Consider the following 18,472-nt stretch of genomic DNA (forward strand, 5'->3'; position numbering starts at 1 on the left):
ATAAGGACGGGATTAGTTATACGGCTGGAGAGTATATAATATTAGGGCTGCAACTAACGATTATTTTAATAATCGATTAGTTGGCAGATTATTTTTTCGATTAATCGATTAATCGGATGAAAAAAAACAATATGCAAATTTTTTGTTTATTTAAAATAATTTAATGAACTGGATGTTAAAAAACAATTTAAAATTTACATTAACATTCTTATTTTGTTATGATGTAATAAAAAACAATATTTTCAAAGTACAAGAACCCAAACACAATATTTATGAAACAAAATAACCCCAAACATTCTGAAAAGAGGTGGACTATTACTGTTCAAGAAACTTTGCCCCAGCACTTTGCACCCAGCCCTGGCACTTTGCACCCAGCACTCAGCACTTTGCCCCAGCCCTGGCACTTTGCACCCAGCCCTGGCACTTTGCACCCAGAACTTTGCACCCAGCCCTGGCACTTTGCACCCAGCACTTTGCACCCACCCCTGGCACTTTGCACCCAGCACTTTGCACCCAGCACTCAGTACTTTGCCCCAGCCCTGGCACTTTGCACCCAGCACTTTGCTCCCAGCCCTGGCACTTTGCACCCAGCCCTGGCACTTTGCACCCAGCCCTGGCACTTTGCACCCAGCCCTGGCACTTTGCACCCAGCACTTTGCACCCAGCCCTGGCACTTTGCACCCAGCACTTTGCACTGTGCCCCTGCACCCAGTCTCCAACTCTGCCCTGCACCCAGCCCTGCCCCCACATTCTGCCCTGCACCCACACTCACACACTGCCCCCACACTCACACACTGCCCCCACACTCACACCCTGCATCCACTCTGCCCTGCACCCACACTCACACCCTGCCCTGCACCCACACTCCCACCCTGCCCTGCACCCAGTCTCCCACTCTGCCCTGCACCCACACTCACACCCTGCATCCCCACCCCCACTCTGCCCTGCACCCAGTCTCCTGCCCTGCCCCCACACTCACACCCTGCCCTGCATCCCCACCCCCACTCTGCCCTGCACCCACACTCACACCCTGCCCTGCATCCCCTGAAACCCCACCCCCACCCCCGCGAATCGCTCTGTGCGAATGGAGCCACTCGCACAGAGCGAACCGCTCTGTGCGAATGGAGCCACTCGCACAGAGCGATTCGCACAGACATGAAGAATACTTACCTCCGGAACGCGTCACGTAACTAAAAGAAGGCGGAGACTGCAGAAGCGGGGAACGCTCGCGGAGGTAAGTAAACAACGAATCGATCACTCGATTAATCGATAACGGAAATCGTCGACAACGATTTCTGTTATCAATTAGCGATTTTATCGATTCGTTATTTCAGCCCTATATAATATACAATATGAGGGATATACAGGATGTAACGGGTTATAAGGACGGGATTAGTTATACGGCCGGAGAGTATATAATATACAATATGAGGAATATACAGGATATAATGGGTTATAAGGAGGGGATTAGTTATACGTCCGGAGAGTATATAATATATTATATGAGGAATATACAGGATATAACGGGTTATAAGGAGGGGATTAGTTATACGGCCGGAGAGTATATAATATATAATATGAGGAATATACAGGATATAACGGGTTATAAGGAGGGGATTAGTTATACGGCCGGAGAGTATATAATATATAATATGAGGAATATACAGGATATAACGGGTTATAAGGACGGGGTTAGTTATACGGACCGGAGAGTATATAATATATAATATGAGGAATATACAGGGATATAACGGGTTATAAGGATGGGATTAGTTATATGGCCGGAGAGTATATAATATATAATATGAGGAATATACAGGATATAACGGGTTATAAGGACGGGATTAGTTATACGGACCGGAGAGTATATAATATATAATATGAGGAATATACAGGGATATAACGGGTTATAAGGACGGGGTTAGTTATACGGCCGGAGAGTATATAATATATAATATGGGAATATAGAGGATATAACGGGTTATAAGGACGGGATTAGTTATACGGGAGGAGAGTATATAATATATAATATGAGGAATATACAGGATATAACAGGTTATAAGGACGGGATTAGTTATACGGGAGGAGAGTATATAATATATAATATGAGGAATATACAGAGATATAACGGGTTATAAGGACGGGGTTAGTTATACGGCCAGAGAGTATATAATATATAATATGAGGAATATACAGGATATAACGGGTTATAAGGACTGGATTAGTTATACGGCCGGAGAGTATATAATATGAGGAATATACAGGATATAACGGGTTATAAGGACGGGATTAGTTATACGGCCGGAGAGTATATAATATATAATATGAGGAGTATACAGGGATATAACGGGTTATAAGGACGGGATTAGTTATACAGCCGGAGAGTATATAATATATAATATGAGGAATATACAGGGATATAACGGGTTATAAGGACGGGATCAGTTATACGGCCAGAGAGTATATAATATATTAATATGAGGAATATACAGGATATAACGGGTTATAAGGACGGGATTAGTTATACGGCCGGAGAGTATATAATATATTAATATGAGGAATATACAGGATATAACGGGTTATAAGGACGGGATTAGTTTTACGGCCGGAGAGTATATAATATATAATATGTGGAATATGCAGGAATATAACGGGTTATAAGGACAGGATTAGTTATACGGCCGGAGAGTATATAATATACAATATGAGGAATATACAGGATATAACGGGTTATAAGGACGGGATTAGTTATACGGCCGGAGAGTATATAATATACAATATGAGGAATATACAGGATATAACGGGTTATAAGGACGGGATAAATTATACGGCCGGAGAGTATATAATATACAATATGAGGAATATACAGGATATAACGGGTTATAAGGACGGGATTAGTTATAGGGCCGGAGAGTATATAATATACAATATGAGGAATATACAGGATATAACGGGTTATAAGGACGGGATTAGTTATACGGCCGGAGAGTATATAATATACAATATGAGGAATATACAGGATATAAGGAGGGGATTAGTTATACGGCCGGAGAGTATATAATATATAATATGAGGAATATACAGGGATATAACGGGTTATAAGGAGGGGATTAGTTATACGACCGGAGAGTATATAATATATAATATGAGGAATATACAGGGATATAACGGGTTATAAGGAGGGGATTAGTTATACGGCCGGAGAGTATATAATATATAATATGAGGAATATACAGGATATAACGGGTTATAAGGAGGGGATTAGTTATATGGCCGGAGAGTATATAATATATAATGTGAGGAATATACAGGATATAACGGGTTATAAGGACGGGATTAGTTATACGGACCGGAGAGTATATAATATATAATATGAGGAATATACAGGGATATAACGGGTTATAAGGACGGGGTTAGTTATACGGCCGGAGAGTATATAATATATAATATGGGAATATAGAGGATATAACGGGTTATAAGGACGGGATTAGTTATACGGGAGGAGAGTATATAATATATAATATGAGGAATATACAGAGATATAACGGGTTATAAGGACGGGGTTAGTTATACGGCCAGAGAGTATATAATATATAATATGAGGAATATACAGGATATAACGGGTTATAAGGACTGGATTAGTTATACGGCCGGAGAGTATATAATATGAGGAATATACAGGATATAACGGGTTATAAGGACGGGATTAGTTATACGGCCGGAGAGTATATAATATGAGGAGTATACAGGGATATAACGGGTTATAAGGACGGGATTAGTTATACAGCCGGAGAGTATATAATATATAATATGAGGAATATACAGGGATATAACGGGTTATAAGGACGGGATCAGTTATACGGCCAGAGAGTATATAATATATTAATATGAGGAATATACAGGATATAACGGGTTATAAGGACGGGATTAGTTATACGGCCGGAGAGTATATAATATATTAATATGAGGAATATACAGGATATAACGGGTTATAAGGACGGGATTAGTTTTACGGCCGGAGAGTATATAATATATCCTGTATATTCCTCATATTGTATATTATATACTCTCCGGCCGTATAATTTATCCCGTCCTTATAACCCGTTATATCCTGTATATTCCTCATATTGTATAACGGGTTATAAAGACGGGATAAATTATACGGCCGGAGAGTATATAATATACAATATGAGGAATATACAGGATATAACGGGTTATAAGGACGGGATTAGTTATAGGGCCGGAGAGTATATAATATACAATATGAGGAATATACAGGATATAACGGGTTATAAGGACGGGATTAGTTATACGGCCGGAGAGTATATAATATACAATATGAGGAATATACAGGATATAAGGAGGGGATTAGTTATACGGCCGGAGAGTATATAATATATAATATGAGGAATATACAGGATATAACGGGTTATAAGGACGGGATTAGTTATACGGACCGGATAGTATATAATATATAATATGAGGAATATACAGGGATATAACGGGTCATAAGGATGGGATTAGTTATATGGCCGGAGAGTATATAATATATAATATGAGGAATATACAGGATATAACGGGTTATAAGGACGGGATTTGTTATACGGACCGGAGAGTATATAATATATAATATGAGGAATATACAGGGATATAACGGGTTATAAGGACGGGGTTAGTTATACGGCCGGAGAGTATATAATATATAATATGAGGAATATACAGGATATAACGGGTTATAAGGACGGGATTAGTTATACGGCCGGAGAGTATATAATATACAATATGAGGAATATACAGGATATAAGGAGGGGATTAGTTATACGGCCGGAGAGTATATAATATATAATATGAGGAATATACAGGATATAACGGGTTATAAGGACGGGATTTGTTATACGGACCGGAGAGTATATAATATATAATATGAGGAATATACAGGGATATAACGGGTTATAAGGACGGGATTAGTTATACAGGAGGAGAGTATATAATATGAGGAATATACAGAGATATAACGGGTTATAAGGGCTGGATTAGTTATACGGCCGGAGAGTATATAATATATAATATGAGGACTATACAGGATATAACAGGTTATAAGGACGGGATTAGTTATACGGGAGGAGAGTATATAATATAAGGAATATACAGCATATAACGGGTTATAAGGACGGGATTAGTTATATAGGCCGGAGAGTATATAATTTATAATATGAGGAATATACAGGGATATAACGGGTTATAAGGACGGGATTAGTTATACGGCCGGAGAGTATATAATATATAATATGAGGAATATACAGGATATAACGGGTTATAAGGACGGGATTAGTAATACGGCCGGAGAGTATATAATATATAATATGAGGAGTATACAGGGATATAACGGGTTATAAGGACGGGATTAGTTATACAGCCGGAGAGTATATAATATATAATATGAGGAATATACAGGGATATAACGGGTTATAAGGACGGGATCAGTTATACGGCCAGAGAGTATATAATATATAATATGAGGAATATACAGGATATAACGGGTTATAAGGACGGGATAAGTTATACGGCCGGAGAGTATATAATATACAATATGAGGAATATACAGGATATAACGGGTTATAAGGACGGGATTAGTTATACGTCCGGAGAGTATATAATATGAGGAATATACAGGGATATAATAGGTTATAAGGCCCTCCCCTCCTGTGTGCCCCTGCCATGTATCTTTAGTGTAAAGCCGACATGCTTGAAATGGTGTGTACGGGCTTTCTTGGGAAGACATTTCTGCTGCATGTCATCACTTTCACCTCCTGTTAATTGTCTGCTTGGCGTCAATTAGATTGTTTGGAGAAGTTAATTGAATGTGTGTTAATCACGTGTGTTAATAGCAGCTCCTGTGAATCCCACTCAGAGCAGGAAATGAGAAGTGCTAATTACTAACGGGTTTGGGAGGGGGCCGCACATTCCGTTGTGTGCATGCGTAGCACGCACTCACTTTCTGTCGGAAGTAAGTGTTGTTGGCATAGACTGAGTATCCAGCACTGTACACTTCCCATACCTTTGTCTCAGGACTATATGCAGAATATACACGGGAAGCAGATTGATTTGCTTCGGACAACCGTCAAAGTTCCTGGAAAGAGACCACCCAGGGCAACGAGTGGGCCCCCTGGAGCCAGCAGCCAGCTCACGTCACACACAGGTACTTACCTCAATCCCTGTAACGTCACACCTTTTAGTTCAGTTGCTGCACATCGCCTGTTAAATACTGAATTCCACTGCGACCGTTCCCCAGGCAGACGCCGGGGTTCCGTTACAGGTTCCTGCACTCCCCAGGCAGACGCCGGGGTTCCGTTACAGGTTCCTGCACTCCCCAGGCAGACGCCGTGGTTCCGTTACAGGTTCCTGCACTCCCCAGGCAGACGCCCCGGTTCCGTTTCAGGTTCCTGCGCCCCCCCCAGGTGCCGTGGTTCCATTACAGGTTCCTGTGCTCCCCGGGCAGGTGCCGCGGTTGTGGTGGAAGTTGATGAATATGGCCCCAAGGTGTTGAGCTTGCTGAAGTGCTAAACGAAAAGGAATACATTTGGGTGCCGGGGTAGGGCAGGATGGAGGGAAGAACTAGATATAGAGAAAGATGTTGTGGTAGGAAGGAGATATCGAAGATAAGATCGCTGCTCGGCCCTTTGTGATGAAGGGCTGCAGACAGATCAGGAGATGTGGGGAGCCTGTTCTCTGTGCTGATGCTGCCAATGGGTTAAAGCTTGAGGAGAGGCAAAAATGGGGTGTAGGAGAAATGGAGATGGAGAGAAACCCAATGAGAACCATGCAGTCAAAGATGCACAAGAGGATCCCAATGAAGATGGTGTTAAGTCCCTTGGTGGCTCTGTGGAGAAGGCAATGGGAGGGAAGGATGGATTCCGGAAGGTTGCAGATGTTTAAGAAGTAGAGATTTGGTGGTGAGAAAATGATCCAGTGGTTGCCCACAGACCTCTCTGATAGAGAAAACAACTTAGGAGAAGATTAGCTTGTTGGGTGTGAAGGATAGATTTTTGGGGAAAGTCATGTTAGAGAGAATCGAGTCTTTGCAACGGAAGAAGTTATTGGGAGTCCCAGAGGGGGTTGAAAAGGGAGGTTAAAGAGACGTTTGGGAGGAACCGACGATTAACACAGAACCACAGAAAAGTAGTTTTAACCGTTCCCTGCTAAATATTCATTGTTTAATGTGGCCACTCCTGTGAGCGCAACCACCGCCTCCCCTCCCCGACGCGCACCGGTCACCGCCTCCCCTCCCTGGTACGCCACCGCCTCCCCTTCCCGGCACGCCACCGCCTCCCCTTCCCGGCACGCGCCGGCCGCCGCCTCCCCTCCTTGGCACGCCACCGCCTCCCCAGCGCGCGCCGGCCACAGCCTCCCCTGCGGCCTCCCTTGCGCACGGCCAGCTCTGTCCATTGAGGTTGTCCCCGTCTCTGTAATGTAATGACCGCAGTCTGCCCCAGCCTGTCGGATCGCCGCTGTGGTTGGAGTCGGGATTTGCCCCGTCGTCTCTCTGTATGCGAGCGTTTTTTCACTCTCTGATCCTGTCTGCAGGATGTTAACAGCTCATTATGTATGTTCTGTAATTACATTACCCGCTGCTTTATGCAGAATAATTCTCACAGGACTAATTGATGGCACATGTTTAATTCATTAATCATTAGCATCAAATTTGACAATTACACAGGCGCTGATTGTACGATCTCGAGTATAATGATGGTCCCATTACCTGCCACGCACCCCCACCCTGTGTGTTTATATAGGAGGATGAGAGCTTGCGACCAGTCTCTATAACTTATTCAGTTTATTCAGCTCCGTATAAGCCCCAAGTATCGCTTCCTTTGACTTCTGATTTTTCATTTACCCCCCATTATAACCCCAGTTATTCTGTATAAATCTTCCCGTAACTCTTAGGGGTACAAACCATCCGCCATATTGGGAGTATGAACCCCGCTGTATGAGATGCATACATCCAACCTTTATAAACCTGCATATAACCCCTTCCATTCATTTGCATAACCCCTCCTATTACACCATATAACCCCTCTTATTGGTTTCTCGGACTCTTATTTGTTTTGTTCCTTGCCAATTTCCAGGGTCCTCTCATTCGTCTCTGCCGTCCGAGCGGTCACTCAGCGGTCTCAGCCTGGCCGCTTTCAGTGCTAAGAGTGAAGGAGGTGGCATGTCTCAGAGGTCTTTCTCGGTGTGCAGCGGGGAGCAGTGGGCCGACACGGTCACAGGTAGGTGATACTAATGCGAACGGAGGTCCGCGTGATTTGCACACTGGGTTCTCCGGGCTCGACTCCATGATCCGGCACTGGGTCCGAAAGGGCTCCCTAAGAGATTCATCAGTGAAATAAAACAGCTTCACACCAGGCCAAGCACCTCGGCATCTTGAAGCCCCATCCAAAACAGTGGCCGCATGGGGCAGGACACGCTACTGAAAGAGCCAAGCCCCATCTGCTAATGAACGGCTGCACTGCAACCCAAAGACCTTCTCCTCCTCTCTTCCTCATGGGACCCTTGTGCTTACATTTCATACTTTATGCTTCCCCAAACGCATGGAACTGTAACATGGTATTTACTAAACGCAGGCGGCATAGAGAAAGAACGTATGCTGCCAGTTTTACACCCGTGTAAGCGCCGAAATAAGGTCCTGCGTAATGCGATCATATACCATGCGAGTAAAAAGTGTGAAGAACTCCTCTCTGGGTGATTGATGGAAGCACGTATAAGGGGCGCCGGATGTGATTATTTGGAAAGTGAGCCGACACTCGTATTCTTCTCCCTGCAGGCACTTGTCCGAGTGACTCCCTCAGCCCTGCATCCAATGTGGGTGGCACTGCGAGCCCAAAACAGGATCCACCACCTTCTCCGCATGCCAACCGCAAGAAACATCGCAGGAAAAAGAGCAGTGGACCCCCGCGTTCTGAGGGGGTCCCCAACACAACAGATGGTGGGTTTAGAGGTGATTTGTTGGAGGTGATTGGTAGTTTAAATGTAAGCAAGGTTTCTCCTCACTGAGTCGCTTTGTGACTTGGTTGGGGGTGACGCGTTACGCTGGCGGCTGGATTGGGGGTGACGCGTTACGCTGGCGGCTGGGTTGGGGGTGACGCGTTACGCTGGCGGCTGGGTTGGGTTGGGGGTGACGCGTTACGCTGGAGGCTGGGTTGGGGGAGACGCGTTACGCTGGCGGCTGGGTTGGGGGGTGACGCGTTACGCCGGCGGCTGGGTTGGGGGAGACGCGTTACGCCGGCGGCTGGATTGGGGGAGACGCGTTACGGTGGCGGCTGGGTTGGGGGAGACGCGTTACGCTGGCGGCTGGGTTGGGGGTGACGCGTTACGCTGGAGGCTGGGTTGGGGGAGACGCGTTACGCTGGCGGCTGGGTTGGGGGAGACGCGTTACGCCGGCGGCTGGGTTGGGGGTGACGCGTTACGCTGGAGGCTGGGTTGGGGGAGACGCGTTACGCTGGCGGCTGGGTTGGGGGTGACGCGTTACGCTGGCGGCTGGGTTGGGGGAAACGCGTTACGGTGGCGGCTGGGTTGGGGGTGACGCGTTACGCTGGCGGCTGGGTTGGGGGTGACGCGTTACGCTGGCGGCTGGGTTGGGGGAGACGCGTTACGCTGGCGGCTGGGTTGGGGGTGACGCGTTACGCTGGAGGCTGGGTTGGGGGAGACGCGTTGCGCTGGAGGCTGGGTTGGGGGAGACGCGTTACGCTGGCGGCTGGGTTGGGGGTTACGCTGGCGGCTGGGTTGGGGGTGACGCGTTACGCTGGCGGCTGGATTGGGGGAGACGCGTTACACTGGCGGTTGGATTGGAGGTGACACATTATGCTGGCGGCTGGATTGGGGGAGGCGCGTTACGCTGGAGGCTGGGTTGGGGGAGACGCGTTACGCTGGCGGCTGGGTTGGGTTGGGGGTGACGCGTTATGCTGGCGGCTGGGTTGGGGGAGACGCGTTACGCTGGCGGCTGGGTTGGGGGGTGACGCGTTACGCCGGCGGCTGGGTTGGGGGAGACGTGTTACGCCGGCGGCTGGGTTGGGGGTGACGCTTCGCGTGTTACGCTAGCGGCTGGGTTGGGGGTGACGCGTTACGCTGGCGGCTGGGTTGGGTTGGGGGTGACGCTTCGCGTGTTACGCTAGCGGCTGGGTTGGGGGTGACGCGTTACGCTGGCGGCTGGGTTGGGTTGGGGGTGACGCGTTACGCTGGAGGCTGGGTTGAGGGTGACGCGTTACGCCGGCGGCTGGGTTGGGGGAGACGCGTTACGCCGGCGGCTGGGTTGGGGGAGACGCGTTACGCCGGCGGCTGGATTGGGGGAGACGCGTTACGCTGGCGCCTGGATTGGGGGAGACGCGTTACGCTGGCGCCTGGATTGGGGGAGACGCGTTACGCTGGCGGCTGGGTTGGGGGTGACGCGTTACGCTGGCGGCTGGATTGGGGGTGACGCGTTACGCTGGCGGCTGGATTGGGGGTGACGCTTCACGCGTTACACTGGCGGCTGGGTTGGGGGTGACACGTTACGCTGGCGGCTGGATTGGGGGAGACGCGTTACGCTGGCGGCTGGATCGGGGGAGACGCGTTACGCTGGCGGCTGGATCGGGGGAGACACGTTACGCTGGCGGCTGGGTTGGGGGTGACGCGTTACGCTGGTGGTTGTGAAGGCCGTTCTTGTCTGCCGAGCCGTGCGTTTAGGTGATTTTCTTTTTATTTCCAGAGCCTGAGGAGTCGTATGGCTTTGTCATTGTGTCGCTTAGTGGTCAGAGTTGGCACTTTGAGGCATCTCTGTATGAAGATCGTGAGCTGTGGGTTCAGGCCATAGAGAGTCAGATTCTGGCCAGCCTTCAGGGCTGCGAGAGCACCAAGAACAAGGTATGATCCAGGCGTGACTGCCGATCATATAGTTTCACTACGTGACTATATGGGTGATGCAAACAATTACATCAGAGCAAACCTCTAATGTTTTTCGGGACTCCCTCCCTTTCTTGTTCCAGACCCGTCTCGGAAGCCAGAGCGATGCTCTTGCGATCCAATCGATTCGGAGCGTGCGTGGAAACAGCTTATGTGTTGACTGTGACACCCCAAGTGAGTACCAAATGGCTGCTGTCATTGTCTTTGCCCTTTGGTCATGTTCTGCTGCGTTGGTGGAGAGTGGGAATCTGGGCTGTGCCGGGCCCTGCTCGACGCGTTCTCTCATTACTCACCACTTCTTTTTCTAGTGATGGACTGGCCTCTGACAATCACTTTTGGATCCCCCAAGGATCTGAACAGCTCTTGTTTTTTTACAGATCCTGACTGGGCGAGTCTTAACCTGGGTGCCCTAATGTGTATTGAGTGCTCAGGGATTCACCGCAATCTGGGCACTCACTTATCCCGCGTCCGTTCCCTGGATCTCGATGACTGGCCGGTTGAACTTACTATGGTCATGATGGCGATTGGGAACAGTCTCGCCAACAGTATCTGGGAGCATTCAACGGAGGGATACAGCAAGCCTGCCCCAGAGAGCTCCAGGTAAGACCCGTGACAGAGCGTGACTGGGTATAAAGCTGCAGGTGAGATCGTAACAGAGTCTGGAGAGAGTCAGCCAGGCTGCTAATAGACACGTAATCATGGGGGACAGGCGGCCCATAGGCTGCAAAAGTGCAACCCCCCAACATGTTACCGTTCGTAACAATAGGAGGAGATTGTCGGTCCTGATGAGTTTCTGTCGGATTTGTCAGCCTATACAAGCTGTGGCCTTGTGACTGTCTGTCTCTGGGGGGTTTCTGTCAGTAACTGTCAGTCAGGGATTGTCTCGTTGTCCATGCACGACAGATAACATCCAGGTCGCAACAGGGTTAACGCACATATGGATCTACAACGTTTTCCCAAAAGCACCATCTAAACATGACATTTCACAGACCGAGGGGTTTGCTTTTTTTGTATCAATGACAGTTCTTCCCCCGAGCGCGCACGCCTGCCGCGTCATGCAGTGTCATGGCTTGCACTCCTGCCGCGTCATGCGGTGTCACGGCTCGCACGCCTGCCGCGTCAGGCGGTTTCACGGCTCGCACGCCTGCCTCGTCAGGCGGTTTCACGGCTCGCACGCCTGCCGCGTCAGGCGGTTTCACGGCTCGCATGCCTGCCGCGTCAGGCGGTGTCACGGCTCGCACGCCTGCCGCGTCAGGCGGTGTCACGGCTCGCCTAGTGATACAGTATTACCAATACTACGTACCCCCTGCATCCCCCCAGTATAACACCATATTACCAGTGGCCCCGCCCCCATCATATTACCAATAACATGGCGTCGGAGCCTTCCCACAAACTACAGGTATAATAACACGCTGTGGTAGAGTTAGTTTCTGTATATTAAGTATATATTATATTAAGTATATTAAGAACCACAGGGCATGCCCGCGTTTGTTGCCCCACATGGTGTGCTAGACGTCGGCAGGGTATATCACCGGGAGATATCGTTGACCCTCTTTCACTGTGATGCAGGGAGGAGAAGGAGCGCTGGATCAGAGCCAAGTACGAGCAGAAGCTGTTCCTGTGCCCCCTGGACGCCTCAGACGTTCCTCTGGGGCAGCAGCTTCTGCGAGGCGTGGTGGAGGATGATCTACGAATGGTGGTCACGCTGCTCGCTCACGGAACCAAGGAGGAGGTGAATGAGACCTACGGCGACGGAGATGGACGATCAGCTCTTCATTTGTCAGCAGCCATGGCTAATGTGGTGTGCACACAACTCCTCATTTGGGTGAGAAAACCGAAAATAAGTCGCAACCCCTGGGGGCAACACTGTGCATGGTGGAGTAGGTTGGAAAGAAGTTGGGGGCCCATCACATGTTGTAGTGTAGTGGGTGTGTGGAGCAAACACGGCGAGCTAGCCCTGCACAATGCATAGGTAAAGCTCTCCTTACAGATTGAACTATACATGTGTTATATTTATACACCCGTTTCCCATTTTGTCTCCACAGTACGGCGTTGATGTGAAATGCTGTGACGCGCGGGGTCTCACCCCACTCTCCTACGCGCGGCGAGCTGGCAGCACAGAATGTGCCGATATCCTGCTCCAGTATGGCTGTCCCAGCGATGGGTGCAGTCCTACTCCCGGCCTGTGACTGGACGCTGTCCACCCCGACTGCCCTTATCTTCTGCACTTCCAGACTCCTAGCGCTGTGTGACTCCGCCGCTGGCCTCCTCGGCCGGCACTCGGTGACCTGTGTTTGCCTTCTGGTCCATCTCGATGCACAGGGTTTCTTGGCTGTTGTGGCCTTTTTTATTTCCCTTCTCAGGATACTGGATTTCGCTCTGCAGCGATCCACCAGCTCCGCACCTTTCCAGGCATGCACGCCCCATTCTCTTATTATCACACTGCTGTCACGGCTGAATAATATAAATCAGCCCTGCACAGGGGTAACGGCCTCAGATCTTTACACTGTGCTGCTATGTTATATACAGTGTACAGGACTGATATATATCGGTGTCTGTGTAACATGCCAGACATGAAATAGTGTTTAAGTATGTGCGTGTACCCGGTATTGAGATGTTGGCATGTACCCCGCTCTGTGTTTATATATGTAATACACCCACTAACCTGTGCTGCTCCATGTTCACCACTCGTGGGCCTCAGGGTGAGTGGGGTAGTTTTCTGCCATAATGTGATAAGTTGCCTTTACATTAGTCTCTTACGCCCCTCAGTGGTTCGGGAACATTTTAGGGAATGATTGTATCTCATACACGTGAGCACTTGGAGTATCACTAGCGGACATGTTTTTTGAGGGGTCGAGGTGGACAAGGCAGCAAGGTTGGGACTTGACAACATAATCTGGACCTAATAATCACTAAGCCAGAGAATAGAGCTGGTTTAATGACAATCTGGATGAGAAGCCATTCTCAGCTTGGCGAGCATCTAAACCGCAGGATAGTCATTGGATAGTGGCCAAAGGTACGCGGTAGGGATGACTGTTGGCTATGATTGAACCAACATTTAGGCCTAAGCTTTCCAGCAGTATGGTCTGGACTGGATGATAGTCTGAGACACTGGATAGTTTGAGCGATTGGATAGCCTGGGCTGGATGAGAGTCTGAGCGATTGGATAGCCTGGGCTTGATGAGGGTCTGGGCGATTGGATAGCCTGGGCTGGATGAGGTCTGAGCAATTGGATAGCTTGGGCTGGATGAGGTCTGAGCGATTGGATAGCCTGGGCTGGATGAGAGTCTGGGCGATTGGATAGCCTGGGCTGGATGAGAGTCTGGGCGATTGGATAGCCTGGGCTGGATGAGAGTCTGGGCGATTGGATAGCCTGGGCTGGATGAGAGTCTGGGCGATTGGATAGCCTGGGCTGGATGAGAGTCTGGGCGATTCGATAGCATGGGCTGGATGAGAGTCTGGGCGATTGGATAGCCTGGGCTGGATGAGGGTCTGGGCGATTGGATAGCCTGGGCTGGATGAGGGTCTGGGCGATTAGATAGCCTGGGCTGGATGAGGTCTGAGCGATTGGATAGCTTGGGCTGGATGAGAGTCTGGGCGATTGGATAGCCTGGGCTGGATGAGGTCTGAGCGATTGGATAGCCTGGGCTGGATGAGGGTCTGGGCGATTGGTAATCTGGACTGGATGAATGGTCTACAGAATCACCATAAGAAAGATGGGAGGAGGTTAAATGTCAGGATTTGTTGATGGCCCTAAAATGACGCGAGAGGATTTATTGTGTCGTAGTGGGTTGGCAGCTGGAGAAAAGTCGGAATTGCCGTTATATTTAACATAGGAGCTGATGCATCTAGTAGATTCTTGAGAGGAGACAAATGAGTGTCATTGCTCCAGGAGCGTCCGAGATGGATGCAATACAATGGAACGTACAGGAAAGTCCCAGAAGCGTGAGGTGCGATGACGACAATATTAACGCCTAAATTCCACATGATACACTGCTGGGTTCCTTGGGCATGTTTCATGGCTCTGGGCAATTGGATGGGAGGGTGAGGTACAAGCCGGTGAAGCGGAAAGGGGTGGGCGAGGTATGAGCCGGTGAAGCGGGAAAAGGGTCCGAGGTACGAGCTGGGGAAGGGGGGGCAGAGGCACGAGCCGGTGAAGCGGGACAAGGGGCCGAGGTACAAGCAGTCGGGGTTGGGAATGGCTGAGCATCAGTGCTTCAAGACCATTTTTGGTGGATGAGAGCCTTAGCAGCTGAAAAATCTGTAGCAGATGAGGAAGCGGAAGGGAGACAGAAGTTGTGTACAAATTGTACAGTATAAATATTTATATTCTGTGTATATACTGTGCCCTGTGTCATGTATGTGTAATAAACAGACTGCCCTAACAAGCTGCCATTTACTTTGTGATAAACATGGGCAGGGAAGTACATGAGCCAAAAAACCTGATTGTTTCATAAACGCTTGTCACGTGAAGAAGCTAAAAGGCTCCGGTGGGATCTCTGCACCTCGTCAGTCTCCTGAACAGCGGTACTGCGTCTCTGTTGCACTTCATATCTCCAAAGTAAAACAGTTAAATGTTAGAAGAATGGGGGGAGCGCAGCGGCTGCAGTTTGTTAGGGGAATGGGGGAGAGCGCGGCGGCTGCAGTTTAATGTTTGAAGAATGGGGGAGAGCGCGGCGGCTGCAGTTTAATGTTAGAAGAATGGGGGGAGCGCAGCGGCTGCAGTTTGTTAGGGGAATGGGGGAGAGCGCGGCGGCTGCAGTTTAATGTTAGAAGAATGGGGAGAGCGCGGCGGCTGCAGTTTAATGTTATAAGAATGGTGGGAGCGCAGCGGCTGCAGTTAGGGGAATGGGGGAGAGCGCGGCGGCTGCAGTTTAATGTTTGAAGAATGGGGGAGAGCGCGGCGGCTGCAGTTTAATGTCAGAAGAATGGGGGAGAGCGCGGCGGCTGCAGTTTAATGTTAGTAGAATGGGGGAGAGCGCGGCGGCTGCAGTTGAATGTTAGAAGAATGGGGAGAGCGCGGCGGCTGCAGTTAAATGTTAGAAGAATGGGGAGAGCGCGGCGGCTGCAGTTAAATGTTAGTAGAATGGGGGAGAGTGCGGCGGCTGCAGTTAAATGTTAGTAGAATGGGGGAGAGTGCGGCGGCTGCAGTTTAATGTTAGAATGGGAGAGAGCGTGGCGGCTGCAGTTAAATGTTAGTAGAATGGGGAAGAGCGCAGCGGCTGCAGTTTAATGTTAGTAGAATGGGGGAGAGCGCGGCGGCTGCAGTTTAATGTTAGTAGAATGGGGGAGAGCGCGGCGGCTGCAGTTTAATGTTAGTAGAATGGGGGAGAGTGCGGCGGCTGTAGTTAAATGTTAGTAGAATGGGGAAGAGCGCAGCGGCTGCAGTTTAATGTTAGTAGAATGGGGGAGAGCGTGGCGGCTGCAGTTTAATGTTAGTAGAATGGGGGAGAGCGCGACGGCTGCAGTTTAATGTTAGTAGAATGGGGAGAGCGTGGCGGCTGCAGTTTAATGTTAGTAGAATGGGGGAGAGCGCGACGGCTGCAGTTTAATGTTAGTAGAATGGGGAGAGCGTGGCGGCTGCAGTTAAATGTTAGTAGAATGGGGGAGAGCGCGACGGCTGCAGTTTAATGTTGATAAATGCACTTGGAAAGTAAAAATCCCAACCCAGAAGAAAGCGAGTTGGGGGTAATTACTTAAAAGGATTTAAAGGTAATCAGGCAACGCAAGAAAGGGGTGGAATAAGCAAAGAAGCAGGAAGAGGGAGCTGGTTCTGCCCCTTTACAAATCTCATCTGGAGTAGTGAGTACAGTGCTGGACACTCCATCTGGGGAACTGTGTTAACATTCTGGAGAGACTTCAGAAAAGGTGACTGAAATGGAGAATGGTTTACAGGAAAATGATCAGGAACGACTGGGGGGGCTCAATGTGTCCGATTGGGGGAGAGAAGAGAGAGGAGACGGGGGGATATGAGAGACATTTAAATATATAAAGGACAGGACAGAGTCTAACACTAGAGGGTCAGAGGCTGCAATGGAAGGAGGTTTTACTTTACTCTGAGGGTGGTAGTTAAGTGGGACAGCCTCCCAGCAGAAGTGGTAGAGGGTGATACAGACATATAGCTCCTCAGACCAGCGACTGATTAAGGTTCAAGTCTTTACAGTAGGAGAAACTGGTGATTAGACGTACCGAAGGGGCTGATCTGCCGGCGGGTGGTAACGTTCTCTAAATTGCCCACCGTCTGGATGGCTGCCCCTGGGCTTCATTTTCGTAAAGCTGTTTGTAGCTCGGGCTTCCGGGTAAAGCTGAGTCTCCAGCTGGAGGTAATTAAAGCCTTTACTGATCATGCTGTGTGAAAAGTACCTCTCCAGGGAGACAAACCCATGTTCCACTACCTCCTCAGGAGAACAATCAGAGACAGGAGTGATAGTGCTTATTTAGGTGTGATGAGCTGAGGAGTGATGCCGGGGGTCTTGAGATCAGGGGTGTTAGGGGGTACTGGCCTGCTAATACCCCCTTCTTTCCACATTGCGCCGAGGAGGGAATTGCTGCCCCCACCCTGAGCAGCGAGCGCCTGGGAACCCCCGCGGGGTTTGTTAATCACCCGCAGACAGGACGCCTTGATTACAAGTGCTACGAAATTCATTAGCAGATTCAGCTCTGACAAGTGGCATCAGTAGCGGGAACTGCCTCATTACCCACGGAGATGAGAGCGACCCCCCCCACCCGAGCAGAGCGTCTCACCAGGCAGAGCATTCTGCCCCGTTGTGCAGGCTTGTATAGCAGTGCAGAGCATACCTCTGTGCGGGATGAAGGCGCCACCTCACTGGAAGCGCCCGCCGGCGCCGGGTACTTCTCTGGGTACATTCATGAGATTTTAGCTATTAACGCCTGCTTAAAATACTTCCTTTGAGTGCCCCCCGGGGGTTAAAGAGACCCAAACTCCCATCTTACTGCCCTGTGGGTACCGGCTTCCAAGGGGCCCAATGAATGAAGGAGCTCCTGGGTCAACAGGGGCCCAAACCGGCTGACACTATTTATATGGTGGAGCCACCTGTCACCCGATGCATGGAGGGCCGCGGTGAGTTTTGTATGGAGACCGGTACTTGGTACGGAGGGCGGAATGGAGTTAATATGGGGATAAATATAATATACGATCCGATTCGCTTCCCTTTATTCTCTCATGAAGTATTCACCCGGTCCGCTGATTCGTTGAGTGGCTCTACGAGGCTGAGCACGGAACTGGCCGCCTCTTTCTGAGTGACAGACGTGTGAGGGAGGAATGGGTTGACGTGCAGGAAGAGGGGATCGATTTGTGGGGGATTGTCAATTTCTGGAGATTTTCAGGAAAGAGGAGAACGGAAAATAAATCGTTAGTTTGGAATTCAGAGCTTGGTGGGTTTGGGGAGCGGAGGGTCGGCTGCGCCACTATTCTGGAGCACGAAGACCACCTTCAAAGTCCACCAGCTCCTTGGATGGGGGGGGGGTAATTCATAAGAATACCAACCAACTATATATCCCGGAGCAGATCCTC

The 18,472-nt window shown here is 49.4% G+C and overlaps 1 protein-coding gene across 1 annotated transcript in view; it reads left to right on the plus strand.

The window, feature by feature from the left end:
* The window catches only part of LOC149274302 (arf-GAP with GTPase, ANK repeat and PH domain-containing protein 3-like), a 42,524-nt gene extending 29,397 nt beyond the window's left edge, over positions 1 to 13,127 (plus strand). Inside the window, exons 11-18 of the mRNA XM_089505666.1 lie at positions 6,070 to 6,235; positions 8,127 to 8,270; positions 8,798 to 8,986; positions 10,745 to 10,899; positions 11,022 to 11,112; positions 11,316 to 11,538; positions 12,508 to 12,763; positions 12,984 to 13,127. Of these exons, the coding sequence (XP_089361792.1) occupies positions 6,070 to 6,235; positions 8,127 to 8,270; positions 8,798 to 8,986; positions 10,745 to 10,899; positions 11,022 to 11,112; positions 11,316 to 11,538; positions 12,508 to 12,763; positions 12,984 to 13,127 (1,368 nt within the window). The remainder of the gene's footprint in view (positions 1 to 6,069; positions 6,236 to 8,126; positions 8,271 to 8,797; positions 8,987 to 10,744; positions 10,900 to 11,021; positions 11,113 to 11,315; positions 11,539 to 12,507; positions 12,764 to 12,983) is intronic.
* Positions 13,128 to 18,472: the final 5,345 nt, after the last annotated feature.

Source organism: Sceloporus occidentalis, unplaced genomic scaffold (assembly GCF_023333645.1).
Source record: "Sceloporus occidentalis isolate IW3139 unplaced genomic scaffold, rSceOcc1.0.p SCAF_337, whole genome shotgun sequence".
Classification (NCBI taxonomy): Eukaryota; Metazoa; Chordata; class Lepidosauria; order Squamata; family Phrynosomatidae; genus Sceloporus; species Sceloporus occidentalis.